Raw genomic sequence first — 24,890 nt, 5'->3', positions numbered from 1 at the left:
ACTTTCTCGAATAAACGAGGAGGAGTTTAACCTCCCTGGATAGACAAGAAGGGATTAGCTTCTGACAACCATATAACATGACAACTTTGCTCCCTCAGAATAAGAGTGTATCTCTAGAGTTGTGTGAAAACAATAGACAGCTATTTCACTCAGTCTTTTGTGCGTACTTAGTTTCACCAGAGTGCAGAGAAAAGAGAGACGGGCGTTTTCAATAAAAATGTGTTATTTATTGAGCAATCTTCTTTCTCATGCAAGAGAAATGAATTGCCATAATTGCAATACTTAATATAAAGTAAAGTGCGTACCGTAAAAGGAGTATTATGAAATAATACTGTAAAAGCATTGATATGGTTTCTTAGCCATATGATACTTTAAAATGGATGAAATATATACATACATATATACATTGACTAACGTACTCAACTGGTGCTTCTAAATATGCCTACCCCGGTGTACCTGACCTAAGCCTAATACTGGGAAGGAGTAAGTAAGTAGCAGTTTAAGTTAAGTTGGTTTTGCCAAGGATCTGATTCAAGAATTCTCTTTAAGGATTTAGTCAGCTCCGTACCTGGGTGATAGAATGCAGGAGGTCTGGTATCTCTCTTTCAGGACTCGATATCCTAGCAGCCCACGAAGGTGGCTGAGAACACCGGAGCTGGGTTTTCTCAGCAGGAGAAAAGACAGCGTCTCTCTCAGTGCGTCAAAAGGGAGGGGCAGCGTCCGTGGGCTCTCGCATCAGCTGGGCTCTCGGGCAAGTAGATAGCTGCTCAGCTCCAAAACCCCCACCGTGTGTTTGCTTAAGGCAACGTTGGTATATTTATACCTGAAAGGTGCCGGGTTTGACGTAATGGTGGACATAAGACGTCAATAAAGATGTCACTAAGAACTGGCCGTTCTTACAGTGCTTCACAGGAGTTCTAGGACGAAATCAAAACAAAACCAAACGGGGATTTCCCAGGTTGCTGGAGGTTTGGTTTGTTTAGAGAACTCGTTGTGCTTTCTAGGAGTCGATGGGAGTAGCCATGCTGTGTTTTGGATTGCATGAGCTATTACTGAATATGAATGCGATTCTTATGCTTTTGTCAGGACATTATTGATTTTAACCTCACAAGGGCATAAATCGGGAACATCGAATTAGGGTCCTAGATAAGAACACGACACCCACTCCACAAATTGATGTCCATCATTACTAAAAACTAAGCAATATTAAACATTCAAAGGTGCATGTGTGTTTTCCAACCCACCCCAAAATACAAATTTCGCATTTGAAATGGTATGCGGTAAATACACGGAAATGAGTATTTGCACTGTACGCTTTTCAAGCAGTGTTATCATTCAGATAAATGCATATATATATCAGCTGAACGAATTGCGAAAATTACACATGAAATGGCTCTTAATACAGAAAAGAAGGGCAAGACCATTCCATCATGTATAAATACAGTTGCTGTAAATGTGTTAGAGGCTGAGGTAATATATTGTCTCTAGAGTTCCTAAAAATAGAAGCTCTGTTCTTTAAGAATAGTTCTACTTTAAGCAGAGTACATGTGCCAGAAAAAGGTAAATATTTTGGAAGTTGAAAAAAAAAAAAGATTTCGCTTTCAGGGGAGAAAATAGTTCCAAATGTTTTCAGAAGCTTTAGTTTATCAAAGCTCAAGGCCGAATTCAGAGTTCATGGGAACGTTGTGTGCTCGTTGCTTAAAAAGTTATTCTTTCTGTTCAGGGGAGAACATCATTTCAGACAGACTCGCAAAAAATTGGTCTACGACATCAGGTAAAAGTTCGACCAAGTCTGAAAATGCCGCAACAGTGCAGTCATGAAAATGATTGCTATCATCGATGTCAGGATCAGCAATGCTCACAGAAGGTCGTACCTGGGTGATGCTGTTCTCATCTCGTACTTCACTGCCACCTAATCGTAGTGGTGAAGTCTCAACGAATGCCGTCATCAGAATGGGTAACCGCTGGGGACAACACGATGCATGAGTCATTACCGGACATAGCAAAGTATCTGTATCCAAAGGTACTGCTGATGGTAGTGCAAGACAGACGTCCAACATGCATTCTTCTCCGCATAGCATACATCGAACCACAGGTATGATGCAATTCTGCCAGATAGGTCTGAATGAAAGAAACCAGGTCATATTCAGATCTCTTAGCCGGGCTAATCCAAGGACTTTAGTTATGCGGTCCCGATAGCGTATAGCTAGGATTGTTTCTTTCATCGTTGCTGCAGTCTTGTCTGCGACTTGGCTTGCCATATCAGAGCAGAAGGGTCAAAGATTAAAATCCTGCTACTAGTCCCAAAAGCAGTGGTAGGCCACCAAAAACAGAATGGACAAAATTGGGAAAAATGCCCAGAACTGTTTCGAAGGGTGTTAACAGTCCCGAAAAGATTGTCTTAAATATATGTGGGATACCAGTAGTATCAGACATATTTAGGATTTGGCTTAGCATTTCTACGAAATACATGGGGCAATTTGTTGATTAAAGGGTATGTATCTCTGATGTTGTCCTTGCAACTAGAAGATCATACGTTTCTTTTGATGACGTTAAAGGCACAGTTGTCTGTAAAAGAACAGATTTTATTCTGCTTAAAGTATCAATTTGAATAGAAGAGATATTCAAAGAAGGCCAAGTTGTCGCCTCTGTATCTGGAGTGCTGTTTGGATACAATACTTGCATACTGCAAGTGACCATGGAACTAACACTTACGAGATAGGCTTTTCCTGGCACCATGCCACAACAGCTGTGGTCCACTATTAGAATATAGCCCCCGTTAGAAAGCCGTCTAAAGAATGGCTCTATTTGTGTTGCAGGTGTGCCGTGCTGGTGACATGAAAGGTTATTTGAAGTCCCCTCACAGGCCCCATGCAAATTAATACCTTGGCACAGAAGTATACCACTTACTGATTGTTTACAATTGTTACTACTAAGAAATACATTCTGTTTCTTTTCACTATAGCATGTGTGTGTGTGTGTAAGGTAATTTCCATGATGACTTAATGTACCCTTTACCCAACCTTTCATACTGGCCTGCTGGTATATACTCTTGGCAGTATTTAAATTGTAAAGTTGTTATCGGAATTGTTATTATTCCGTGTATTATCCATTCAATGACAGGTCTTTCTGACACTGTCAATGGTAATCTCTCAAGTTTTTCAATGCTCAAAATCGTATAGTCTGCTCCTTTTTGTGCCAAACTGATTTGTTTATCAGTAAGGTTAAAGATAGAAAATAATGACGTTGTGTTTATCAAACGCCATGGCACGTAGCCTGAACGCAGATTTTGCAACGTCCAGCCGAGCTGTACAATAGAACGCAATTGGGACTGACTTTGTTGTTACATTAGTAAGTCCTGATCTATTATATCGATAGCAGATGATACAATACTGTCCGGTGAATATATTCTGGAGGACAGAGTCATTAACCCATTGTCCACAACAGAAAGTGATCTTTCCAAATTAATGCGATCAATTTCTCGTATTTTCTCTGCTGTTTCAATTTGCATTATATATATATATACTGGCCGCTATGAAACGTTTTTGACGCTGTTTGCGTGGTCCCATTATGAAATCACGCAAGTCAGCACCGTCTTTAAGTAAAGTCAAGTGTTGCTTAATTTCAGCCAGTGTGGATTCATTTAGCCACTCAAGGCATAGTTTCCCTACACTGTAGGTTGTTACTATCCCTGGATATTGTCTCTGGGAGTATCTAGGGTCTGGGCTGGTCATTTTGAACCCCTGTTTTTTGTTCAGGAATCTATCTTGACAGGTATTTGTGTCTGTCGGCCAGATCAACCACTTTTTCCAATCAGGATGTGTTCTGTTTTGGTGTAAAATATGGGATACGTCTATCTCAACATCTGTAGTGGTGTTACTATCAGGTATCGGCTTTGGAATAGATGGTTTGTTTAAGTCTTTAATCTTAGCTAGGCCAAGACAAGTAGTCTGTTGAATGGTGTCATTCAAGAATGTTATTTGTTCTGGGATCATGTAGGCTCTAAATAATGCTTCTAAACAGTGGACCTGCCATTCTTTTGTACCCCAGATGTTTTTTGTTTCAATGTTGTTTTTTCAGAATTCAAAACCAAATGTAATCATTTTCTCATAAAATGTTTCAGAATAAATCAATTTAGTATTTGTCAACATTGTTTTTATCCCTGTCTTATTTAACAGTTTAAAATAAAACGTATCTGCATCACTTGTGTTGAACCCTGAGAAATATGGGAATTTCTCATAAAATGTTTTCGAACTGCTTCTAGGTGGAGTTGCACAATGTTCCCATTGATTATACTTAAAAACATTTCTAGGTTGAGCAGATTTATGTAAATAGTGATGTGCAATGTGATTGTAAGAGTACATCTGTTCATAATTCGACGAACCCTGTAAGTAATAATGTTCAGTAAATTTTGCTGACATTACTAAATCTGACATCATATTATTTATGCTTTCAAAGTCCCAATCATCAGAGAATGTACTTGGTTTCACAAAGTCACTTAATGAAACCTTGAACTGATGTTGATATTTCAAGAGTTCAACCGGGCCATAGATTTCGGAATCCGTTTTGTCCCAAGCTACCCCACCGGGTATTGGAATGGCTGTGACATTCACTGATGATAGTTCTCTTTTCTCGGTGTGAGATGATTTGTGTGGCTTTAGGACCAAGTTGGTGTTCTGACTTGCTGTGTCCATTGTACTGTATTTTCCCTCAATGAATTTTCCCAAACAAAGTACCATGATGAGCCAAAGCAGGAGGAAAAGTACACCTAACACAATCCAAAATTCAATCCATGGAGAAATCAGATAGGTTTCTTTGAGTTGATGAAAGAGTTCAGTTAATTTGTCTTTGAAAGTTTTTGTTGTTGGCGTTTCTTCAGGTTCGCTTGGATCTTCAGAAACGTTATCGAAACTGATGAAGTAGCCAGATGCAGTTCTGTCAATTGTTGGAATTGCTTCCGAATTCTCTTTTGTTTTTTCATATTTTCTTTCATTAGCATAGTCTGATGCTACATCGTCGTAGACAGGTGTTTCTTGACGAACTGTTGTAATTTGGGTTTCAAGAGGCACAAGTTCCACTGCATTATTGCATAGTCCTTTTTTATTCACTGCAGGTTTATGAAATGTGATTAGTCTCTCAGTTTGAACCTCTTGGATTGTAGCAAATTTGGGTGTTCTGCTATTTCTTGGGAGTCCACTGGGCCTACTACTTATTATTGGCCACATGATTGTGGTTTTACCAGGTCGATTGATACAACTCGGTTCTCCTTTTTGCCAGCAAGGGGGCGGTAGTACGATTGGTCTTGTTCCACTGACAGGTACTGCTTTTCTGTAAGAAGGCCCAAATTCCTTCTTCACCGCGATCTTCTCTCTGACCAGATCTCCGATCTTTGGAATCCAGACAGGCCTGTTTTAACTTTATGTTGCTCAGGTCTTTTCTTTTTTCATTTAAGTCCTGTAAAACAGCCAAACGATCTTTGATATCAAAGCATTTTCTTTCTACCACTGAAGTCTGACTATCTAAGTCCTGAATATGCATTCTAGTTCTGAACAATAGTTCGTACGGGCTGAAACCTTTTAGAGAATTTCTTGGCAGATTGTTAAGACTACGTTGGACACTTGTTAAATGTTGGACCCACCCATCACCCGAACCTAATACCCTCGCCGTTATGGATTGCTTTATGTCCTGGTTTTTTTTTTCCACAATCCCATTTCCCTCAGGATGGAAGGGACAAGAGTACCGCAATGCAAAGCCCATGCCGGTCATGGCCTCCTTATAAGCTCGAGAGCTAAAAGCAGGACCCTGGTCAGAATGTAGCATGCCAATTGCGTATGTGCCGATAAAGATTTGCAAATCTTTTATCTGGCGTCAGCCGAGCGCTGGTGTCTGTATTTTTAAGTGAATCTAGTCTTAAAAGGAAATTAATGGGACACTGGATATATGCATAGATAGCCTTATGCTAACTACAAGAAGGGCCGCGGCAATACTCCGGTTGATTCGCAACTGCGATCTCTGTTGCAGTTTGGACAGCTCTTTGCAAATTTATAATGTTGCAGGCTCATCCCCGGCCACCAGTATTCTGATTGTAATTATTTCAGAGATTTCTTGATCTCTTGGTGCCTTAGACCTAATCCCATGTGTGCGTCCGCTATTCAAAAGATTCTCCTGTTCGTGTTTGGAATTACTCTATCCCCCAGTCCAGGGATTCGAGCAAAAGGAACGGAGTTTGCATCAATTATGTATGTATAATTGAGTGGATAGTTCACGGGTAGTGCTGCACAGTCGCCTTTTGAAGACGTTTTTACCACCAGCATGGTTTCCCCGTCTATGTATTTTTCTGAACGCTTTTTTGTGGCTACGAAAGCCGGTTGAGTTGCTTCCGCTGTGGCTGTATTAGCCAATGAATTCCCTGCAACGTGAACGCCATCACGTTGATGACTCAGTGTATGTATCACGTGAGTCTTTCGTAGTTCTTTCTGCAAAAGAACCACCTGTTCCCAAAGCTTCTTATGCTTTATTGTGGCACCTGTGTCATCTTTGTAATCGTTTTGAATCTAGTTCTGTAAGTCAATATTGTAAGATTTGACGCAGAAATGCGAATCGCACACTATTAGTGTTGGGAATTCACGATCGGCATTTTCAAGCGCCATCTTAAAAGATCTGATTTCAGCGAGCTGAGCCGAACAGTTTCTCAGTGATTCAGTTTTTGTTATTTTTTGTCTGAATTTACCACAGCGCCAGCGACCTTTAACAATCGCGCACGCTGCATTGTAGGATTTATTATCCACATCGTAATGTTGTGCAAATCTGTCCATATAGATTACACAAGAGTACTGTTGTAGAGGCAGAATTTTGATTGGCAGAGTATATTCTTCTTCGTATTTTAGATCTCTCCGTTCTTTCATGTTCGGGTCAAAATAGTATTTTACGTCTTCTGCAGCAAGAGAATTTTCTCACTGTATCCATTTTGGATCTGATGCCACCATTTTTAGATTAACTAGGCTTAATAACGCCTCAAGGGCTGATTCTGCTGTAAAAACAGTTCTTCTTTTGCCTTGGGCTTGGGCTCTCTCTTTTGCTACAGCAGTTTGAACCGCATTTACAATATTTTCTGTAAGACTGAATGTTTTTTCATTATGTGTGTACAACTGTGATTTGTAAGCTATTGGTACCGTTTCTCCCTCATTAGAGGTCAGGTACGTGAATCCGCATCTTCCTGGGATGATTCGTATTACAAGGTTATGTGTGTTGTCGTGAGTTTATAATTTTGTTTTAGCTAACGTCTGTTTGCAATGATCTCAAAATTATTGTGTGTTTCTGAGTCCAATTGATTGGTTTAAAATCTGGTTTTATTAATTCATAGAGAGGTTTAACCCTCTCTGCATAATTTAGAATGTAAGTTCTTCCGAAATTCTTGAAACCTAGTATTGATTGTAAGTACTTCAGCGTTTTTGGTGCTTGGAGCACAGCACACTTTTCTAAGAAGTTGTCTGCTAGGCTTTTGCCTTCACTTGATAATTCATATCCTAAAAACAGGATAGTTAGATGGGCAATTCGTGACTTTTTAAAGTTGAATTTGTAACCCTCTGCTGCGAACCCAAGTATTATCGTGTTCACTCTTTTCAAGTGAGTATCCAAGTCATCATCTGTGAGATAGATGTCATCGACATAAGATAATGCCTCATCATCATATATTTGTAGTAACTCTGTTACCCTTGCTGAGAATAATCCTGGGCTATTCTTGAATCCCTGTGGGAGTCGAAAGAAATTTTTCTGTGAACCCATTATTGAGAAAACGGTTAAATACCTGCTTTCAGGTGCAATGTTTTGACAAAAGAATCCATTAGAGATGGCTAATGTTGTTTTGTATTTTTTGCGAATGATGTTATTCATTAGTGCTGCACTGTGTGAGTTTTGTACTGCAAATGTCTTGCAACATGAGTTAAGGTGTCTGTAGTCCAAGACTAGACGATACGAGTCCTCTGGTTTGGAGACAGGAAACAAATGATTGTTCATTTGAGAGGTGCATGTTTCGATCACCCCTTGGTATTCAAGTTGATCTAAGATCTCCCTGACTTGTTTTTTAAGGCCCGATGTAGGTAAATCTTTTTTACCACTTCATAAATACCGAATCATACCGAATCGGTATTTAAGAAGTGGTCAAAAAGAGAAGGGCAGATGTAGGTAATTTTATTTTAAAAATTACTGAATCGGAAGGAATCTGTATTTACCGATTCGGTAAATACCGAATCGGTAATGCCCATTGATTCTTATGGGCATTGAAGCCCATAGGAATCAATGGGCATTACCTATTCGGTATTTACCAAATCGGTAAATACCGAATTTTGCAAGGGTGCAGGGGGTGTCACTTTGACACCCTCTAGCACCCTGAATTCAGGCACGTCTGTGTGCCACATGGCACTGGTGTGCATGCACACATGTGCATGCACACCTGTATTCGGTATTTTACCATCCAATAGGATTGGATGGTAAAATACCGAATCTGACTGGCCTATGGGACTCAGAAGAGTCCCACCTACATTAGGAAATTACCGAATCGGTAAAAATACCGATTCGGTATTTTACCGATTCGGTAAATTTACAGATTTGGTAAATTTACCGAATTGGTAAAATAGCTCACCTACATCAGGAATGTCTATTTACCGGTCGGTAACGGCCGAAATCGGCCGTTACCGGTCGGTAAATGGACACCTACATCGGGCCCTTAGCTTCTTGCTTAATTGGGTACTGCCTTTGTGCAGTTGGTTGACATTTTAACTGGATTTTGTGAGGAGGGGAGTCCTCATCCCATCCTACATAATTTTTATATAATGCAGGAGCTTGGGCTACTGCCCATTTTCTTGCATATATGTATTTTCTATGAATTGGAATATGATTTGAGAAGGCAGGCATAATCATTTCTTCGCCATGAGGGCACTCCCTGACAAACTCTGGTGGCCAGTCATTCTCAGCTAATAAGATGTCATAGCCTTTTGAAACGTTATCCCAAAACAGACCCCTTACTTTCCTAGTCTTATCTCCCTCTATACGCAATGTTATTTCGTATATTTTATGAGGTTTGCTAACTCTGGTATCTGCATTTTCCACCTGAATGTATTCATTTGTGTCCACTGTCTCCAGATGATTCATCAGGATCTTGTGAGCTATTGTCACTTCTGCTGCGCTGTCTGGGCCCACTCTCCGTTTTTCAGCTGTGTCCTCAGTATCCTCGGCATGTTTGATTATTTTAATACTGGCTACCTTCTTTCTTGGAATTGGTAATTTTTTACTTCGATGAGCAGGTTCCTTGTCTTTGGACTTGACGTGCTCTTCTCTTTGTTCTGCTCGTCCTCTTCTTTCCGATTTCTGTGAGGAAGATCGAGAAAGATTGAGTGAGAAGGATCGAGAGGGACGTGTATCAATATCTTGATAGCTGTCAGGTTTTCTTATTTTATCCCTATCTCTAAGGTTGTATCTTTTTTCAGAGGGCTCCCTTTCGGGAGACTTGTCTTCTCGGTCCGGAGATCTTTCTCTCCGTCGAGGAGACCTTCCTCTGGACTGGAATCTTTGTTCTTTGGGAGTGGATTGTTTATTTCCATCCCAGCTATTTTGTGGAGTGTTTAGATTATTTTTAATAAATATCTTTTCAGGATTTTCAGTTAGTTGGGGGTTTTACCGGTTTCGCACCCAAACTATCTCTACCTAGTTATTCATAGGATTTTTCTATGATTCTGGCAAGTTCAATTGGTTGGTCTGTTATATCTGTTTCTTTCAATTTCTGGCGAATCGCCACAGATGCTGTTTCTCCTTTTATGTTGGCTAATAATATAGCCGGGACCTGCTTAAAGTCTTTCAGTAATTTCATACCCAGAGTTAAAGCAGGTTTTGGACCGTATTCATTTTGAATCCGTCTTAGTACATCTGGTATTACCGCCATGGACGGAACACCATGTGTTTTTGTGTAAATAGAAGCAAAGACTGTGCCCCAAGTGTCACAATCCTCCACATGTGGTGCGATCCCCATTGGAAGGTAGATGGTCAGAATTCTGTGTTTCTCATTAGGGGTAGTATTTGGAAATACTGCCTCTATTTGAGTTATCTTTTGTGCTAGCCAGAACGGAATTTGTTCCCTTTTTACGGGTGTTTTACCAAGACATGAGTGTATGTTCTGTGGTGTAATTTTGTTTGCGTTTCCCTGATAAGGGTTCAGCTGTGGAATGTTAATAGCTGGTTGGACTGTTGAAGTCCGCATTACATATTGGACTAATTGTCTATGTATTTTAATTAGTACTTTCAGCTGGACTAAAAGTTCCCGGTCTGACATTTTTTCGATGTCTGGATGTGGTGTGTAGCTGGCTAGAACCGGCCACGTTGCTCCTGGTCTACCTAGTGGACCGAGCCTGGTGATGTGATTATTATGTTTTAGGGTGCCTTTAAACCAGAGCAGGTGCTCTTGGTAATTTAATGAGATTTCAATGTCCTCGAAAGAAGTGTATTCATCCGGAGGTTCCTCTATTTTATAATAGTGGAAGTCGTGTGTTACAGCGTTTACTGCTGGAAAGTTTATCCATGAATAGAATACCTCTGTCTGAAGATATTCATGGGCCTCTATCACGAATATGACTGTACCACCTCGTGATGTCAGTCTGTTTTTTATAAGCTTAAGAGTTATAGTTTTTCTTATATTGACCGGAATGAGTATAGCATTCGGGTCATTCTGTAGGAGACAAGGTTTTTGTTGCAGATCAAGTTTCAAGGAAACAAAGATTAGGTGCACAATATTTTGGAACACTGTATCCTTCAACGTTGACTAAACCAAAAACTCTACATAGGAATCTCTTCCTACTAAGTTCTGGCGGATTTTAACCTCTTACCCACTCCAGAGGTCTTTTGGAGTATTTACGGGAAAAAGGGTCTGTGTGAAAAAGCACGACTGAGTTACTCTAACGTCTTGCGTTAGATTTATCGCCTTACCAAACGTTGGGCGCCATGTAGTGTAGTTCCTATATTCCCAATAGGCTCTGCGCATTGGAATAATATATTCAGCAGTGTAGACGTAGGACTGAGGTCAACTAGGCCTCTACTGACTATATTAGACTTAAGGTATGCCAGCTAGCTCAGAGGTCACTAGAAACTTTCTCGAATAAACGAGGAGGAATTTAACCTCCCTGGATAGACAAGAAGGGATTAGCTTCTGACAACCATATAACATGACAACTTTGCTCCCTCAGAATAAGAGTGTATCTCTAGAGTTGTGTGAAAACAATAGACAGCTATTTCACTCAGTCTTTTGTGCGTACTTAGTTTCACCAGAGTGCAGAGAAAAGAGAGACGGGCGTTTTCAATAAAAGGTGTTATTTATTGAGCAGTCTTCTTTCTCATGCAAGAGAGATGAATTGCCATAATTGCAATACCTAATATAAAGTAAAGTGCGTACAGTAAAAGGAGTATTATGAAATAATACTGTAAAATACTGTAAAAGCATTAATATGGTTTCTTAGCCATAAGATACTTTAAAATGGATAAAATATATACATACATATATACATTGACTAACGTACTCAACTGGTGCTTCTAACTACGCCTACCCCGGTGTACCTGACCTAAGCCTAATACTGGGAAGGAGTAAGTAAGTAGCAGTTTAAGTTAAGTTGGTTTTGCCAAGGATCTGATTCAAGAATTCTCTTTAAGGATTTAGTCAGCTCCGTACCTGGGTGATAGAATGCAGGAGGTCTGGTATCTCTCTTTCAGGACTCGATATCCCAGCAGCCCGCGAAGGCGGCTGAGAACACCGGAGCTGGGTTTTCTCGGCAGGAGAAAAGACAGCGGCTCTCTCAGTGCGTCAAAAGGGAGGGGCAGCATCTGTGGGCTCTCGCATCAGCTGTGCTCTCGGGCAAGTAGATAGCTGCTCTGCTCCAAAACCACTACTGTGTATTTGCTTAAGCAACGTTGGTATATTTATACCTGAAAGGTGCCGGGTTTGACGTAAGGGTGGACATAAGACGTCAATAAAGATGTCACTAAGAACTGGCCGTTCTTACAGTGCTTCACAGGAGTTCTAGGACGAAATCAAAACAAAAACAAACGGGGATTTCCTAGGTTGCTGGAGGTTTGGTTTGTTTAGAGAACTTGTTGTGCTTTCTAGGAGTCGATGGGAGTAGGCATGCTGTGCTTTGGATTGTATGAGCTATTACTGAATATGAATCCGATTCTTATGCTTTTGTCAGGACATTATTGATTATAACCTCACAAGGGCATAAATCGGGAATATTGAATTAGGGTCCTAGATAAGAACACAACAGGATCTGGCATCACCGGTACCTTGCGGTGGTTGTTTGGGAAAACTATGGTATGGTTATTAGTAAGCTAGAGGATAAAGTAGAGAGGTGGATTAAACTGCCTCTATCACTGGCAGACCACATGGCTGTTATTAAGATAGTTATATTACCTAAACTTCTTTACCTCTTCAACAACATTTCCATCACACCGCCATCGTCTGTATTTCGCAGGTTGTCATCCATGATTACCCGACTCATATGGGCTGGTAAACCAGCGCATATCGACCTCTCTACACTAACTCTGCCCTACTCAGAGGGCGTCTTCAAAGTTCCCAATTTTTTTACTATACTACCTGTGTGCACAAGCACACTATGTTCACTACTGGTACCACCCAATTAGGTATCTACCACAAACGGCAGTTGAGGATGGTGACACATACCCCATACCACTACATAATATTCTTCCACACCTACGCACACATATGGGCAAACATGAGATAAACACAATCCGCACCACCAATCTGGCCTGGCAGAAGATGTGCAAATTAGCGAATAGATTGCCGCTATATGCACCAGCACTACTACTGCAACACCATCCAGAGTTATCTGTCACCCAAGACAAGGTGGGAATGGAACTACTTCATAAAGTGGAAATAGACAAGATGGAAGATCTATTCGACGATTTCGTCTTCATAGACCTTGATAAACTTGACTATATAAGCAACCCCACACTGCTTTTTAGATTCACATATCATAGGCTACAGGGAGCTCACAAACGATTATACCCTATGTTCCCAGATGAACCATCCACCCTACAGGCTTTGCAAGTGATCATCCACAATGCACTGTTTTGTTTTTGTAAGATTGTATGTATGCTTTGTACAAAAAACAATAAGAAAAGAAAAAAAATATTTACAATTTCAACTTTTTTTTGTTTGCTAGACTCTTATGCTAGTGTCCAACAGGACGTTTTTAGCCCATGAAGTAGCAGTAGATGGTGTAGCACCCAGTATAATGTGCTGCATGGCTAAATACTTATTAGGTCCAACATGCGAGACCTATTGGCTATGTTGAAGCTTGTTTTCAGTAATTCCACTACGTTCATTTAGTTACTTCTGCTCTTCCTTAGGAAAAGCATTTTTTGTCTTCCCAATAACTTTGGGACCGTTTTATGAATCTCCACAAACTTTCCAAAAAAGTCCTCCTTTTTGACTAGTTTTTGCAAAGAAAGTTGGGGGATGATTGATCAGGCGATGGCCGAGAAAAAAGGAGGGTCCCAAAATGCAAAATCCCCATGCTTTTTCCATAGACTTCTATATAAACTGCTGAATGGAATTGCCTCAAGTTCAGCAGGAAGCTAGACCATGGTCCGCAAATTGTGCTTTTTATGATTTGGTATAAATCTGTTCAGAAGGTTTTGTGAAATTATGGTTGTAAAATAATTGAATATATCTGGACTGTTGGGAGCAGCAATTTAAAAATGAAGTTTTCTGATTGGCCCAGCAAACTTTTCCTTGGGCTATCTCTCTCCCACGGGAGTCAGACTCCTGCAAGAGCGAGCACTATGATTGGATACCAGCAACATGAGAAAAATGCTGCTAGCAGCCATTGCAGGAGTGAGGAACTTAGTAACCTGCCCTGAAGTAAAAAGAAAATATTATAACGGGGCAGGACAATAAGAAAAAAAATTGTAAAAGAAATACCACGATCCCTCGAGTCTCGTGGGAACAGGAAAAAGAAAACACAAAATGGTAGCTGGTGACACAGGGATGATCTCCTGATTTCGCCTCAAGGTGGTGACGCAGTGATGAGGATTGAGAGTGGACGTTGGTAGCATGGAACTGGGCAAGGTGAGGGTGATGAGTGGTGGATAGGAGGTAAACAACCTGGACTTGTGAAAGCAGCGTGGAGGAGCGTATTTCGACATATTGCAGGCTGGCCTCCGACATCCATGTAGTGGCAACTACGAAGGAAATGGTGAAGCCAAAAGGCCATCTGACAACACAAAGAAATGAAATGGACAAATACACTGCCGCCTGAAAGGAAGATCTGCACAAGGCACAGCTGTCAGAAGCCCTGCCTGGAAGGAAGATCTGCACAAGGCACAACTGACATAAACCCCCCCTCCCCCGGAAGGAAGATCTGCAGAAGTCCTGCCTGGGAGGAGGATCTGCACAGGTCGCAGCTGACAGAAGCCCTACCTGGAAGGAAGATCTGCACAGGGCACAGCTGACAGAAGTCCCGACTGGATGGAAGATCTACACAAGGTGCAAGCGACACAAGCCATGCCTGGAAGGAAGATCTGCACAGGGCGCAGCTGACAGAAGTTCTGCCTAGTTAGGAAGACCTGCACAAAGCACAACTAACATTAGACCCCTCCTCCCGGAAGGAAGATCTGCACAAGGCACGACTGACAAAATGCAGAATTCCTGTCTGGAATGAAGATCTGCACAAGATGCTGCTGACAGAAGTCCAGCCTTGGAGGAAGCTCTGCACAGGTCACAGCAGTCAGAAGCCCTACCTGGAACGAAGATATGCACAATGCACAGCTGACAGAAGCCCCTGCTTGGAATGAAGATCTGCACAAGCTGCAAGCGACACACGTCATGCCTGGAAGGAAGATCTACACAATGAACAGCTGACAAAAGCCCTGCCTGGATGGAAGATCTACACAAGGTGCAAGCAACAGAAGCCCTGCCTGGAAGGAAGATCTGCACAAGGCACGGCTGACAGTAGTCCTCCCTGGAAGGAAGATCTGCACGAGACACAGCTGACAAAAAACCCTGTCTAGAAGAAAGGTCTGCACAGGGCAAAGCTGCGAGAAGTCCTGCCTGGAAGGAAGATCTGCACAAGGCACTGCTGACAGAGGTCCTGCCTGGCTGTGACCTCAAAGCAGTGAGAGACCCACAAACTACAAGATCCTTCAAGCCCAGCTAGCCACACTGGAAACAATGTACGCCAAAGGCCTTATTTAGATTTCAGCGGATGGTTTATTCCATCACAAATGTGACAGGTATCCTGCACGCCCCATTAAAAATGCATTACATCCTGTGGCAATTATAATAAGGCAGACAGGATATCTGTCACGTTTTGATTAGGCCTTGGTGTAGTTCACACAGTTTTACTCCGGTGAACTCCACGAAGTGGCAGGGAAACCTGCTGCACTCTGGGGACTTCCGCTAGTGCCAGAGGGCGCTGCTGCTTTCTGCTGCTCGAATTGACATTCTAATCGAGTGGCAACTTCATCAACGAGAATGGCAGATTTCTACACTCGAGTGGTCGAGACCTGCCACGACCTCCCGCAATGGAAAATCTCACCAGGAGGTCTAGCACGTTATATTTTCTCACAAGCACTCGTCACATTACCGTTGGCGAACCGCTTGAGAAAAAAACTCTGTTCTGCATCACTTCATGGAGTTTTTTGGAACGGAGTGGGCAAAACTTTGCGAGGTCTGCCGGCAGAGCGGAATTCGTCCTCCACCCCTAGTTTTGAGGCAATAATCCATTGGACAAACTCCTAACTAGGCCCTATGTCTGCAATAAGTGTTGTAGAAGAAGTGAGATCCATGGCCTTGTGACTATCAGGTCATTATCTGACTTCTGAAGAACCCCACAGAGTGAGTGCGCAGCCAGAGGGCAGTATGGGGGCCAAAGGACAGGAAATTAGGTAAACTTGAATATGAGAAATATGGAAAGGTAGAAATGCTGCATCACCCGTGGATAACTGTCACCTCCTCCCGCTCTACCAAATGCCCATCCAGTCACAAACTGGCATCCAGGGCCCCAAACAGACAACATCATGTCAGATGCCATGTAATGGTGGAAAAGGGGGAATTAAGATTAATATGCACACATCTGCTGAAGGGATATGTCCGGTAAATTATTGGTTGTGATTGAATCTCTATAAGTACTAAATGACTGATATTGTTGAATATTAAATTATATGAATCAACGTTTGTTTGCCTTATCTGCGTGTATAATGTAAAGGACGGGCCTTACAGTGAACCCCTCGCGCTGTTTTACACAAAAGCCCCGGAAGGAGCTGCATCTTACAGAACTTTATCTACTTTAGAAAGAACTAAAGACTTGCTTAATAAAGTTGCCATTCAGGGCCAGAACCGGGTGCTGTAAGCTTCACCATTTTCATGGAGATGGACAGATGTTATGGCGATAGTAAACCCCCTCAACTCACAATAATGTTCCAATCTTCCAGGTTAGAAGAAACCAGAAATGCTTGAACCAAGGGAGCTGTTGAAAGTGTCAAAGGTGACTTATGAACAGCAAGGTAAAGACAGGAGTTGATTTATGAGATGATCTTAAGTGAATAGGAAAGGAACGAGAAGAAGTGTGTGAATGGAGTTACTTTTGTTGTATACTTTGTAAAGAGTTACGGAACATTTTGCAACCCAGCCTCATCCATTTATTTTTCTTAAATGTATTGTTCTTTAAATGAAATCTTGACCACATGCGTCTATCTTAAGCTATGCCTCTAGCACTTGGGTGCTCCGTGAGCTCCCATACTTTGCTAAGATACTCTGAAAACACTGGTAAATCGCCTCCTTTTCAGACATTAATAAGATGTCACCTGATAAACAGAACTTTTAGTTAAATATCTGTGTATGATGAAATATTCCTTGCTAAGTTTCAAAGGCGGTAAAGAAGAAGGGGGAGAGTTACTAACATTTTGCGCCGTGTTTGCATCACAAAAGTGGCACAAAACAGCGCAAAATACTTTTTTCCTAATTTACTTTCAAGCAAATAACGTAAAATTAATGTGAAGCCACTCATAGCACTGCGTCGCATTACTTTGTGCCATGGGGGCCTGCCAAGGGTGGTGCATGGGCGTTCCCGTGCAACCACCCAAGGTTTTTCACGCTAAACCCAATTTACCAAATACAGTAGATTGGGTTTAGCGTGAGAAAACGGTACCCTTTTAAACTAGGCGCAAGGATGGAGAAATGCTTTCATTTCTCCTTCCTTTTCTGACTTTGCATGCGTGCTGCACTGTGCAACACGTATACAAAGTGGGAAAAGCTTTCCATCATGTCTAGGCATAGTATTTTGTACAGGAAGGGTGTCCTTCCTGTCCAAAACCTATGCTGGACTCACACACGCTGGCTCTCTGGTGCTAAGGTGTGTGCATGGCGCAGGGCTGCTGTAATCAGTGCCGGCGCAAGGGAAAGGGAAGGAGAGAGCCATATCTTTGAAAATATGGTGCTCTCCTGCGCCAACCCAGTAGCGCAATGAAGCGCAGCCTCGTGCGGGGGGGTGGGCTGCACTGCATTGCGTGGAGATTTGGTAAATCTCCCCCGAAATGTCTTTTACAACCAGTTAAACATTGTGAATTATCATTCCATTATGTTTCAATTTAGTAATGTTAAATATGTTTACATCCAGCAGAAAACAAGCCTTGAATGTATGAAATGACCATCAATAATGAAGCGAATGCTGTAAATCGTCAATAATAGCAGAAATAATGAGCTACAGTATTCAGGAAAACATCAGCGCAGTCGGCGACAGAGGAACCTGCACACAAACTGACAGATCCCGGATGAAGCATCAAGGGCAGTTCAGTGATTGTGAGAATGTGAGCTGTGCACCTCAACGCCACAAGATGAAGAAATGACCTTAGGAAAATTAGGGCAATAACAATAACAAATCACCTCCTACATAAACAAGTGTCCAACACCAGCTTTGATCATGGGATTGGTATGATGTGATTACCGCAGTGCTCTGTTTTCTAAAATGATGACAAGCCATCCTTCAGTCCTCTATATGAATTGTTAACTCTTTGTGGCCAAACCACAGTAACCAGAGAAAAGCACTACAGAGTGGAGCCAGACAACTGACGGGTAAAGGAAAGAGGAGTTCTACTACAATACAACAGACTGTCCCAATTTGCACCGGCAGAAGGAAGATACATCTTTATCCGCAAGCGTGCATAGCCATAATCCAATCTAAAGGCACAATCACCTACAAAGACACCTAATATGTATTAGGAGTTTGGCAAATATTTGGTGGCTATAGCCTTTTATTGTTAAAACAGAAATCAAACGTGCTAAATACTGCACACATATAAAGTGTGTGAGAAAAACACAAGTGCTTTATCAGCTATGTTGGTCCATCAGGAAATACAGTTATGGGATACAGACAAATATATACCCGACCCACAGACACTAACCAAGAAAGAAGAATCATACGCATGCAGCAAAAGCTTTAGTTTGTCATCACTACTCAAGCTTCATAAGCAAACATACACAGGACAAAAACCATTCAAGTGCAGTGAATGTGTCAAGACATTTAGTAGGTTATCAAACCTACAAAATCATCAGCAAACACATACAGGGGAAAAGCCATTTAAATGCAGTGAATGTGTGAAAAGCTTTAGTCGATTAGATCTCCTACAAAGACATCAGCGAACACACTCAGGGGAAAAACCATACCATTGCAGTGAATGTGTGAAGACCTTTAATCATTTATCAAACCTACAAAGTCATCAGGGAACACACACGGGGGAAAAACCCTATCATTGTAGTGAATGTGACAGACGTTTTCACGGCTCTTCAGCATTAAGGTATCATCAGCGAACTCACACAGGAGAAAAACCATTCATGTGCAATGAATGTGGGAAGAGCTTTAGTCAGTTATCAGACCTACAAAGACATCAGCGAACACACTCAGGGGAAAAGCCATTCAAGTGCAGTGAATGTGTGAAGAGCTGTAGTCGGTTATCAGACCTACAAAGTCATCAGCGAACACACTTGGGGGAAAAACCCTATCATTGTAGTGAATGTGACAGGAGTTATCGCTTTTCTTCAGCATTAAGGAATCATCAGCGAACTCACACAGGAGAAAAACCATTCAAGTGCAATGAATGTGGGAAGAGCTTTAGTCAGTTATCAGACCGACAAAGACATCAGCGAACACACACAAGGGAAAAGCCATTCAAGTGCAGTGAATGTGTGAAAAGCTTTAGTCAGTTATCAGACCTACAAAGTCATCAGCGAACACACTCCGGGGAAAAACCATACCAGTGCAGTGAATGTGCAAAGTGCTTTAGTCGTTTAATAAACCTCCAAACACATCACCGAATACACACAGGGGAAAAACCATTCAAGTGCTGTGAATGTGCAAAGTGCTTTAGTCGGTTATCACACCTTCAAACACATAATCGAACACACACAGGGGAAAAAACATTCAAGTGCACTGAATGTGCAAAGTGCTTTAGTCATTTATCAAGCCTACAAAATCATCAGCGAACACACTCGGGGGAAAAACCATTCAAGTGCAGTGAATGTGTGAAGACCTTTAATCATTTATCATACCTACAAAGTCATCAGCGAACACACACAGGGGAAAAACCCTATCATTGTAGTGAATGTGACAGTAGTTTTCGCAGCTCTTCAGCATTAAGGTATCATCAGCGAACTCACACAGGAGAAAAACCATTCAAATGCAATGAATGTGGGAAGAGCTGTGGTCAGTTATCAGACCTACAAAGACATCAGCGAACACACACAAGGGAAAAGCCATTCAAGTGCAGTGAATGTGTGAAGAGCTTTAGTCAGTTATCAGACCTAAAAAGTCATCAACGAACACACACAGGGGAAAAACCCTATCATTGTAGTGAATGTGACAGTAGTTTTCGCAGCTCTTCAGCATTAAGGAATCATCAGCGAACTCACATAGGAGAAAAACCATTTAAGTGCAATGAATGTCTAAAGAGCTTTAGTCAATTATCAGACCTACAAATACATCAGCGAACACACACAGGGGAAAAACCATTCAACTGCAGTAAATGTGGGAAGAGCTTTAGTCGATTAGAATACCTACAAGGACATCAGCGAACACACTCTGGGAAACAACCATACCAGTGCAGTGAATGTGCAAAGTGCTTTATTCACTTATCAAACCTCCAAAAACATCAGCGAATACACACAGGGGAAAAACCATTCAAGTGCAGTGAATGTGCAAAGTGCTTTAGTCGATTATCACACCTTCAAACACATAATCGAACACACACAGGGGAAAAACCATTCAAGTGCAGTGAATGTGCAAAGTGCTTTAGTCGGTTATCACACCTTCAAACACATAATCGAACACACACAGGGGAAAAACCATTCAAGTGCAGTGAATGTGTAAAGAGCTTTAGTCAGTTATCAACCCTACAAAGACATAATCAAACGCACACAGGAGAAAAGCCATTCAAGTGCAGTGAATGTGTGAAGAGCTACAGCCGGTTATCACACCTAAGAAGTCATCTGCGAACACACACGGGGGAAACCCTATCATTGTAGTGAATGTGACAGTAGCTTTTGCAGATCTTCAGCATTAAGGTATTACCAGCGAACTCACACAGGAGAAAAACCATTCAAGTGCAATGAATGTGGGAAGATCTTTAGTCGATTATCAGAGCTACAAAGTCATCAGCGAACACACAGGGAGAAAACATAGAAGGGTACTGAAAGTGTGAAGGGCTTTTGATAGAAGACCCGACTAGCAGTAAAGAAGAAAAACAGATATCAGTATTTGCAGAGTTATAAAAGTGTTTGTTTCCAGAGATTGTTCACTTCCGTACACAAAGCAAGGCAATATGATGCACCAGGATACACAGTGGGAAGTGACACAATGTGGATTAAAAGATACATTCTTCATTTTTATTTGATGAAGAAGAGATACAAAGAAAAAAATTATCTCGCACCTGATCACACTTCCTGTAAAAGCAACACTGAATTAATACTGGGACTAACAATGGTATTTTCAGCTAAGTTGTCGAAATAGTGATAAAACCTATAAACCCGACACACCCAGAGTGGACATGTTGTCAGGGCTCTGAAGATATGAAACTTCATTGGTAAAATGTATGCATTACTAATAACAAATGCCACTGCAGTATATGTAATGAACTAAAGTGAAACACAGGTGTTCAAGAAATAACCTATTTTTATATCCCGTGTCTCCTCTCCAACCTGGCTCTTCCTAGTCATTTTGTGACTTGCCAAACTCTACTTTTTACCAGAATTGAGCCACTGTAAGCAGCAGACTCTGTTTGAAGAATGTTATGAAATAGCGAAATCCCACATCAAAAGCATATATGTGCCAGGACAATCAGTTGCACTTCCAGCAACTCGTCTTCCACACTGATTATCCCTTGTCCTCAAATGTTTTGAAGGATTTGTTGTATGAATGCCAGAAGTGGCGCTGAGATTCATGAAGCTAATGCTAACAGGAGTGTGTGGGAGATAGAGAGGGGGAGAGATAAAGAGAGCGAGAGAGACAAAGGGGGAGAAAAAGAGAGAAATGGAAGGAGGGGGAACGACACTTTATTTGTACTCACCTAAAAATAGAAGAAGCAGCCAAATACATGTCAATGTGTGACATCACCAGAGAAACGGGCTGAACACCTGTGAATTTATATGTTTATTTTAATACCTATACACCCATGTCATGCAAATAAACAGGGCACAAATAAGGAAAATAGTGAAGGAGCCCATTATCATATGCAAATCACAGTGACATCACATGTAGTGACATCACAAGAAGTGATGTCAGGCCCTTATAATAATTTTCATGTGAAAGGTTGACGGCCTGTTTTAAAAACAAAAAACAAGAAACATAAAATAACGTAAAAATATGTTTTTGGTTTCAGTTTTTATACATCATGTGTTTTTCCAGCTATTAGTTTGTAACTAAACTTGGAAATTACTGAAAGTGTAAATATTTTTAAACAGATATGTGGAACTTGGAAATTAAATTTTTAAAGAGTTTTCAGCGAATAAATAAAATGTGCTTTTAATTTGCGTTTGTTTCCTGATGTTAATCTTTATCCAGCCCCTAAGCCCCAAAGTGTTTCACATTTACAATGTATTAAGAAATAGAAGGGCTAATTTTGTCAAGTTCTCTGTTCCTCTCTTGCGCCACTCACACAAACAAACACTCAGAGGCCTGTGTCTGCAGTGCTGGGGCACAAAGTAACAATTATCAGTCGCAGGCTAAGGAGCCAAGTGGAACTGAGTCCTGTTTCTAGATAATAGTAGGGGTACCCCTTCAAACTGTGGCTACCCCCTGACTTGTGCCGTGCTGATAAAGCAATAGTGAATTTGAGTAATTTATGATGAATTGAAATGAGAGAAAGAGAAGAAGAGAGCGAGGTGCAGGATATAATAAAGAAAATGAAAAAAAGAGACACGACTTTACTGTGTTCTGTGTACTAGCTCTTTACGTAAACAAGTTGTGCTGTGCGTTGTGAATAGGCTGTCACCCCCTTTGTATGTAAATGAGCTTCTGTGACCAGACACCCCAGGCTCCCATCTCTTCCAGCACGGATGATAATGAGAGCACTTCCCTTATTCAACATGGCGTCACTTTTTTCTTACTAGTCCGCTTTCTATCTGCATGCACACGTGGGAAGCTGGTATTAATTTCCTCTGAGTTTGAACTTCCGTGGGGTTCCCGAGACTGAGTAGACGTTGTTTCAGAACAACCTTTTGACACTGTAAGTACTCCACATTGGGGACGGTGTTACCTTCGCGGCACATATGCCGGACTTACTTTAAACCGCATTTTAATCACTGCTTTACGTTTTACAGATTGCGACCTAAGAGTCACGGATGTAATTTGTCCGTGAGTACTACGCTTGCGAGAGCGTCACACCTTGGGTTATGTTCACTTTTACACACGCTTTGGTGGTTGGTTACTTTCGTCACGTTGTTTTCTTTACCATTTTCACTGAGGAGCACTACTTTCACATTTTGGCCAGGTACTTCATTTTTATATCATGAGTGTAATTACAACGTTCACGAATTTTCTTCATACGTTTGGCATAATCTGTTTTGAGGAAACTAGATTCGAGAGACCTATGCTCACCCTTCTGTTCTGAGTTTTGCACATGTGGTTAATGACACTATGACTTGATTTGATTGATGCAATTTTTGTATTATATGGGTCATATCCAGTGATACTTTGGCATTTTCTTTTTTGTTTGTAGAGTTTTCCCCTGAGGAAGGGCTTGTCATCTGCCCGAAATGCATTGGGGAGGATTTATAACTGGATGATGTTTTCGTTGGAATGAAGTTTATGCTTTATGGAACCACATTGAACTTTTGATCAAGCATTAAATACTTAAAGAACCTCAACATTGTGTGGAATCAACCTTGATGAATTGTTTATAGACATTATTGTCTAACTTTTGAGCTGTGCGACTGGGTGCCTCCTTCCAAACGGGGGGAGCTTTGCATTAGTTTCTACATTCTCGCTGTGAGGCACAGACAGCGTAATCCCCCGTGAGCACGCCACAGACCATTACTTTGATTTAACTTTTGAACTATATTGCTGTGCAAGTCCTTCCCTGTTTCTTTAGCACTGTAAGGTAATCACAAACTATGGCTATATTGAAAAAATAATCGGCTTCCAGGTCACACAGCTGTGGTTATGTTGTTCTTTATTAGGTTTTTTTTAATTTATTTTAATTTGCAGCAATTCTCCAGGTTACTTTTTCTCAGTATTACGCTTCAGGTCACTCTTAGCTCTCCATCAGTTAAACGTGAAGTTTGATGTAGGATTTGTTGTTAGTGTCCCTAGACCATGTCCCGATCCCTTTGTCCTTGATTTGTCGGCATGTGTTTTGTCCACACACTGGTCTAGGATGGGTCTTCTCAAGGTAGAAGGTGCTGTAATAGGAATAATAAATCATACATATACGAAATTGTATGTAAATAAATATGTGCCTTTCTGTTATCAGGCACCACCAGACTCACATCTACACATGTAATTGAGCACCAGACTAAAGTGACTGCTCCCTGTATAAATATGTGCCATCAGTAATCAGGATGATGGTTCTGCTGATACGCACAGCAAATAAAGTTTCTGGGACTGTACATATTGGCCTAAATTTTAATTGCTAAAGTTTCATGCAGTTTCGCTGATGTGCACAGCTTATAAGGTTTGTGGATATTGCGCACTGTAAGCAGATCACTGAAGTTCACCCTTAAGTAGTAACTAGGTCAAAACATAGTACATAACGCAAAATGTTACTGCCCCTCCCTTCTTTTTGACATCTCCAGGAGTTCCTCCTTGTTAGAAATGGGATCTCTGGTTGGCAGAGGCGTGCGCCAAAGCCAGGCAGAGACCACCACTCTAATTAGGGCAAGGCAGTTACACTCCAAAGATAACCCTGCTCAGCCCCTTGGTAGCATGGCACGAGCAGTAAGGCTTATCCCAGGGGCAATGTTTAAAGCATTTGCGCATGCACCCACCAGCAACAACATCCCAGGACCCCCACAAAAGGAACTCCACACAAGGTTATATCAAAAATAGCCTTTGATCAATAATAGGGAGGCCTAAACGATGCAGCTGGCACTAAGTGCTGCGCAGCTGTGTAGGCCAAGGTAAGACGAAGGAGTGCATCTCACTCCTAGGTTCAAAAGAACATGTCCCCTGAAAGAAATACCTAAACGGTGTAGCTGCCCACTACTTGCTGTGCAGCTGGGAATGCAAAAATGCGGCATAGGCTCTCACTGGCCCTCAGAACAAATTGTGCCCAACGTTGGAGCCCTCTAGGCTCTAGAACAAATACTGCGGGGCGTTAGAGCCACACGGGCGCAGTAAATAAAT

General features: G+C 41.5%; 1 protein-coding gene across 1 annotated transcript in view; it reads left to right on the top strand.

Moving 5' to 3' along the window:
* The window catches only part of LOC147737659 (uncharacterized), a 44,543-nt gene extending 22,466 nt beyond the window's left edge, over window positions 1-22,077 (top strand). The window contains exon 2 of the mRNA XM_086939587.1: window positions 17,679-22,077. Coding sequence (XP_086795713.1) covers window positions 18,392-20,575 — 2,184 coding nt within the window. The 5' untranslated portion in view covers window positions 17,679-18,391 and the 3' untranslated portion in view covers window positions 20,576-22,077. The remainder of the gene's footprint in view (window positions 1-17,678) is intronic.
* Window positions 22,078-24,890: the final 2,813 nt, after the last annotated feature.

Source organism: Lissotriton vulgaris, chromosome 1_1 (genome assembly GCF_964263255.1).
Source record: "Lissotriton vulgaris chromosome 1_1, aLisVul1.2, whole genome shotgun sequence".
Classification (NCBI taxonomy): domain Eukaryota; kingdom Metazoa; phylum Chordata; class Amphibia; order Caudata; family Salamandridae; genus Lissotriton; species Lissotriton vulgaris.
Note: the sequence above shows the minus strand (reverse complement) of the source record. Positions and strands in the feature narration are given on the sequence as shown.